Below are 6,379 nucleotides of genomic sequence, written 5' to 3' on the forward strand. Positions count from 1 at the left end.
GAATTGTTAGATTTGAGATTTATCGTATATGTTGGATATGGACCCGTCAGAAAGCCAAGGCCCAGGAGTCGACTCGGCCGGATCGAAGGAGAAAGGCCCATCTGAAAGCGACAAAGGCCCAGAGAAGAAGCGTGCCCCAAGACGAGCGCCATCATCACCTCAGGACGGGTAGCTCACCAACCCCCAGGACAACCTGACACACGCCACAGAACAGCAGGAAGGAATAGGTCGAGACCTCCATCACATCGCCGAACAAACCCACTGACAACCCCGCCGAACCAACCCACTGACAACCCCGCCGATCACTGTAGAAAGTCAGAATCTAATCATGACGCACTCAAGAAACACGTAACTGGATCCTATAAAAAGGAATGAACGCTCAGCGAACAATGGGCATCAAGTTAGAGAGAGAGCAGAGCTAGAGAGATAAAAATAGAAAGAGTTATAATCTAAGGTCGTCTTACGACGACGAGTTCTTCCTTGTACTTTTCCTCTCGGTTTTTGAAACGAAACCTTTGGTCCTTTTCTTAATCTCATTCAAATTTTGTTTAGTCTTTAATCCTTGTTAACGGATTTAGGATTCAACAATATACTCCTAGCACGTCAAATAGCTTCCATGTTAGATCTTATCAGAAACTGTGAGATACATTAATACTCCTCGCATGGCAAATAGCTTCCATGTTAGATCTTATAAAATAATGTCCTAAAATTATTCACTCGTATTGTTGAATAGTTCCCAATTAATGATTTATGCTTGATGTCGTTGTTGAACTATCAAAACAGAGACGCTAGATCTAAGATCTCTAACCGCCAACAAATCTCCGATGACACCTAACTCCGGAAGTTCCATCCACTCTAACAGTCCTGAAAAGTCCAGTGACGACATTCCATGATTTCTTCCAACAACCATAAGATCATACTCTTCTGAAAGCAACCGAACCATAGTAGCCACTTCAGGACCACCGGTCACTATCCTCTCTGTATAGGCAATATTTTTGTTTGACTCTGGATCCTTCAATTCTTTGATAACCTCATGATCAAGAATGTAATCCCAATTTGTCGACTCTGTTTCTTGGTTAGACATTAGTCGAATCACTGCAACTTGGACCTTTGGGTTATGTTTCATCCTATTCACCAGCGATAATGCCTCACGATCGTCTTTACCTCCAATAAATATCGCACATACATTGATGTAGTCCTTTCTCTTGTCTTTACGCATGAACTGTCCACGATCCACGAGTATACCAATAGAACATGGTGAACGTTCGAGTAGAGACATATTGAGACGCCTTATGGCCACATCGTCTGACATGAACTCCCCATGAATGGTCCATGTTCTTCCAGACGGGACGACAATCATCGATGTTGTCTGGTCTAGTGCGAGCATGCAGATGTCTTCGTGCATTAAGTTCTCATGCGAGAGGGCTGTGAACATTGCCACACTTTCTGAATCAAAGCTCTCTTGCATCAGCTGGCTGAAGGCAAGGTTTACGGTATGGATGTAGGAGTTATTGATCAGTTGTTTCGACTTCTTGTCGTGCGAGATCAAGATCGGTACGATCTGACCCACTAGCTTCACGAGGTGAAGAACCGTGACAATGATGGGGAATTCTTGGTTCGGCGAGGAAAATAATTGGATAACTGAAATGGCTCTAGAGATATTCCCAGGTTTGTGCACACAAGTAAGAATACGAAGATCGGAGTTTGGTTTCAAACTGAAGATGTTCCTTTTTTGGTAACCAATGTACTTCCGCTTCGGATCATACAGACTTCTTATAACTACTGGGACAATCCCAGAGTTTAATAACGTATATAATATCAAGAAAGAGTATGTTGCTTGTGATATATACTGCAAAATACCATAAAAAAAACATTAGATATCATAATGGCATGAATTATAAGAATTTATATTTGGCTTGGGGATTTGATTACCTTATCATCTAATGTAGATTCATAGAAAAAAATTTCTGGGAAACTCTTGCAGCTCAAGAGGATGGAAACAGCAATTGACTCCTTGAGAGGTAACTTGCAGTACAAGCAAGGTGCAATACCGGCAACCAGTTTCAAAGCGATTGTCAGCACCATTAGAAAGATATTGTATAATATGTCATCTAGCTCGTACACAATCCTCGTAATATCACATCGCATCGTACTGAGTGCAATCGAGATTGGCAAGAACACGTTTAACGTGAGCTTCTCATACTTGGCTTCTAAGGCGGATCCTAAAGGTGGACCTTCTGGTATAACGAGGCCGATCATGACTGGTCCAAGGACGTATTTCATATGGAAGACCGTGGTGTAAACGGCAGAACCCAATACGGTTAAAGTTACAGCATGCACATATATATTCGCCACGGGTTTGTTTTCTGGTGTTTGTTGTACTATCCACTCTGCGGCCGGCTTTACAACAAAAAAGACGAGGAGAAAAAAGATGATCACCGCGATAAGGTCAATGTAGGCTGTTGAGTGTGACATGTTTTTGTATGTTCCCAAAGAATATGCAAGTACAATGAAAGAAACGCCAAGGATGTCGTTGATAACAGATGCCGACAATGCAAGCCGACCAAACTCCGAGTTGAGGATATTGAGTTCCGACAAGAAATAGGTGATGGTGGGCAAGAGTATGGAAGATTGTGTTGCAATGATCACCGTGCGCTCGGCGAGTGCTTTTTTTGGCGGCATGTAATGAGGGTTTATGTTGTCAGCGAGGACGTTTCGAAAACAGAGCCCTACAACCAAAGGAACTATGAAAGTCAAGATCCCAATCACAACGGGCAATGGTCCGTTGTTAAAAACAACTCGCCTACTGGTCCGTAAGGACATGAGGAATGTAAACATCATGAAGCCGCATGCTGAGAAGCTTCTTAACGGTCCATTTCCATTCATAATAGGATCCAACGATAGTTTCCATGTTGACTTCTCCCTCAGATCGAATAGCTGAGGTCCCATAATCAGACCAGCCTGCGAATATGAGAAGATTGGAATTTTATCTTTGTTGTTTAATGTCAATATAATATCCTTACGTTCTTGCTAAGTTTCAAATATTATTAAATCTAATTAATACTAGTTGTCTCTAACGTGTATGTCAAGTTACATATTAATGGTAATTTTCTTTTGTGATTTTAACTAAGGGATTCATGTAGAAATCCAGACACGTCCTTGAGACTTACGAATAATAGGATATTCTTGTGACGAAACATGAGAGAAATCGTAGAGGAAAAATGAATCATGGACTATAATAGAATGTACTGGGATTAAAATTAGGTATACTTACTATCATATAGGAACCGATGTGGGAAATGCCAATGCATCTAAGGAACATGTGAGTCATGACCACCGATGTGAAGATAAGTAATATCTGAATCTCCATGAGTGGCAAAGAATACCCAAAAATCACATCGGGTGACTTTAAATTCTCCCATATTCCATTGGAAGAGATGTTAAACAACAAGGGTCGGCAATCCTCGAAGTAGGTCGTCGTATTCATGAACATGAACGTGGGTCAATAAACGAGGAAGTGATAGAATTTTGCTGTATCAGCTCTTGGGATTCAAGGGAAAAAAGAATGAGAACATTTAAAACTTTGCATACAAGTTCTAAAAATAATTGTATCTTATCGTTTGTTTGTTTTGGTCTTCGATAAGTATTTGTTTTCGTAGGAGGTAGTTAGTGTCAACAACTGTTTTCATTTTGGCGTGTATGATTGTTGAAAACCTACTTGTTCTGACCTGTAAACTAATAAAACTCAAATAAAAGAAAATGATACAAGTATTGATCCATACACACACGGATTTAACTTTGAAGGTAACGATACCACATATACAGTTTTATGATATCTATTTTTGGGCAATAAACAAAGTATTTATGGAATAGTTGACAAAAGGTATCTATTCTAAGAGCAAGTTCATCCATTAGAACTTCTAATGGGCTCTTATGATTAAATTATTGGTTAATAAGATGATTTAATTAGTTAAGAACCTATGTTAGTGCTAATTAATTTTTCCTCCAATGGGAAAACCTCATAGGAGTTCTTAATTTTTTTCAAAAGTAAAATGATTTAAAATAAAAGCATACATAAATTTTTTAATAAAAATGACATAAAAACATATTAAAAATACAAATACAAATTGTAAACGAGAAAAAGTCGATTAGTTGTAATCTTGATTTGTTCCAAATTTTTGTCATATATTCTCAACCAAATCAGCTTTCAATTTTTGATGTATTGTTCTATCACGAACTCGATTCCGAATGCTCATCATATTGCCGAGATTTGAAGGCATATCTGTAGAATACGTGAAATCCACGAGAGCCAAAATCTTACATCCAACGAACTTACACACACACGTCCTTGTTAATCTTCCCCCACCTTTGTTTACAGTTCGTTGGCTCTCTCTTTTGCAAACCAACCAGCTTTGGACTCGCAGCAAAATAAGCAGCAACTCGTTTCCAAAACAAAAATTGCTTTATGCTCATTCCAACCACTGCATCTTTGGAGGTGTTCAGCCAAGCACTTATGAGCACACCGTCTTCTGATGGTGACCATTTGTGCTGCTCTTTACGGTCGGACACAGTCTCTGCGTCTTTGTTGCCATCTTCAGTCCATTGTGAACCAAACACATAGGCATCAGACGCAGAGAGTTGTATACTAGGCTCAAGAGGGTCAGACTTATAAGGGTGTTGAGTGTTTTGATATTGACTGTTAAATAGGTTTTGAAAACTATAAGATTGACTAAATGGATCCATAGCGACGCAGAGAGCTTCTTTCATTTTATGTGTGTGTTGTTCAATGTGTGTGTTGTTCTGATTTTAAAGTTTTTTAAAGTTTTTAGTTGTTGAAGTTTCAATGGTTATGTTTTTAGTGGCAATCAATGCCTTTACCTAAAACTATAACAACCAAGACAACTAAATGTAAATCACTTCACCGTAATCAATATCTAACACGCAACTAACAAATACCACCACACAATCAATTCTGTGGGAACCGAAATTCACACTGTCGATTTCCGTTTAAATAAGGAAACTAGGAAAACCCTAATTTCCCAGAGGACCCGGATATCTGTTAATTATCAGAACACGAGAATAACAACGATAAAAATAAGAAACCGAAAAGAGAGCAAAGTAGATCTTTATTCTGAATCTGCGTATGAGCATTACAACAAAGTATAAGCCTGGGCTCGAGAGCTGTCGGCGAGATTCCTAGTTCTAGCAACCCTAAGACGGCTAAACTTAATTGAGTCGCAGCTCGAAATAACAAAAACGGAAAATTGCATAAATTGCTGTAAGTGCTAAGTTTGCTCTGAAAAAGTTCTTCCCTCTGCTCCTCGCCTAGGACTCCTTATATACTAGCTCCAAGGTCGGTTTACGCTTTTACTCTTCTGCCCTTAAGCCGTCATAGCATAAAAATGGAGATATTCCATTTTTCCTGATCTTCACAATTATCTTCAAAACTTCCGTATTTATCCGCGGAAACTTGACATTTATCCTTCCTCGTGGGCCAAGCGTGAACCATGCTGTGGTTCACGGGTTTTTGGTTAGGAAAAATCGTAGGATGGGCCTCGAGTCGTGTTTTAGGTCCCTTTGGGCCGTCTTCCGACTCGACACGTTTACTACGAGTTTTCCGCGGTTTCTAATCCGCGAAGTTTGATCGATGAATTAGAATAGCGGGAAACATGGACTGAGCTTGCTACGGTCTTCGGGAGATAGCATTCGAAGGTTTGACGAGAATGCAAGGACTGGTGTCGTATCGATGTTCGGAAAGGTTCAATCGCTACACAGCGACCGAACTTTGGCTCGAGCCCGGTCGCTACGTAGCGACCGAGCGAGACGAGTGCTCGGTCGCTACGTAGCGACCGAGCGAGACGAGTGCTCGGTCGCTACGTAGCGACCGAGCTTTGGCTTGAGCTCGGTCGCTACGTAGCGACCGAGCGGGACCATCGCTCGGTCGCTACGTAGCCGTTCCCGGTCCTGGTCCATCGTGGAGTCGAGGAAGAGGATGCAAGCAGGACTACCGACGAGTTTCTCGCGATGATGCGATCGTTCTACCATATCCCGGATGCTGTGGAGTTCCGGGTTCCCCGCCGCGGGGAATGTGCTAACAGCCCCGCGGAGGGTTACTTTACTTGCTATGAGGCGTTCGTAGTGCGTTGTCGCCTATGGTTCCCCATACCCGAAATTCTCGTCCGAGTGTTGGATCGTTTCGAAGTTGCGATAAGTCAGTTGACTCCCCTTGCCATTCAGCATCTTATTGGGATCCTGATCCTAAGCTACGAGCATGGCCTTTCCCTTTCCGTCGATCATTATGAAGCGCTTTTGAGGCTTCAACTTGTCAGAGATACGGATAAGCATAGGTTGGTCCCTCGGAAATTTATGTCAGTGGTTA

At 41.3% G+C, this 6,379-nt stretch overlaps 1 protein-coding gene across 1 annotated transcript; it reads right to left on the reverse strand.

Annotated features, from left to right (window-relative positions):
* Positions 1–748: 748 nt before the first annotated feature.
* Positions 749–5,074, reverse strand: LOC106350159 (cation/H(+) antiporter 12-like). The gene is made up of 3 exons (XM_013790083.3): positions 3,275–5,074; positions 1,933–2,961; positions 749–1,849 (listed from the first exon to the last, which is right to left on the reverse strand). Exons 1-3 carry the CDS (start codon positions 3,491–3,493, stop codon positions 749–751), a joined length of 2,349 nt encoding a protein of 782 aa, XP_013645537.2. The 5' UTR covers positions 3,494–5,074.
* Between the last annotated feature and the right edge of the window lie 1,305 nt (positions 5,075–6,379).

This window comes from Brassica napus, chromosome A6, assembly GCF_020379485.1.
Source record: "Brassica napus cultivar Da-Ae chromosome A6, Da-Ae, whole genome shotgun sequence".
NCBI lineage: Eukaryota > Viridiplantae > Streptophyta > Magnoliopsida > Brassicales > Brassicaceae > Brassica > Brassica napus.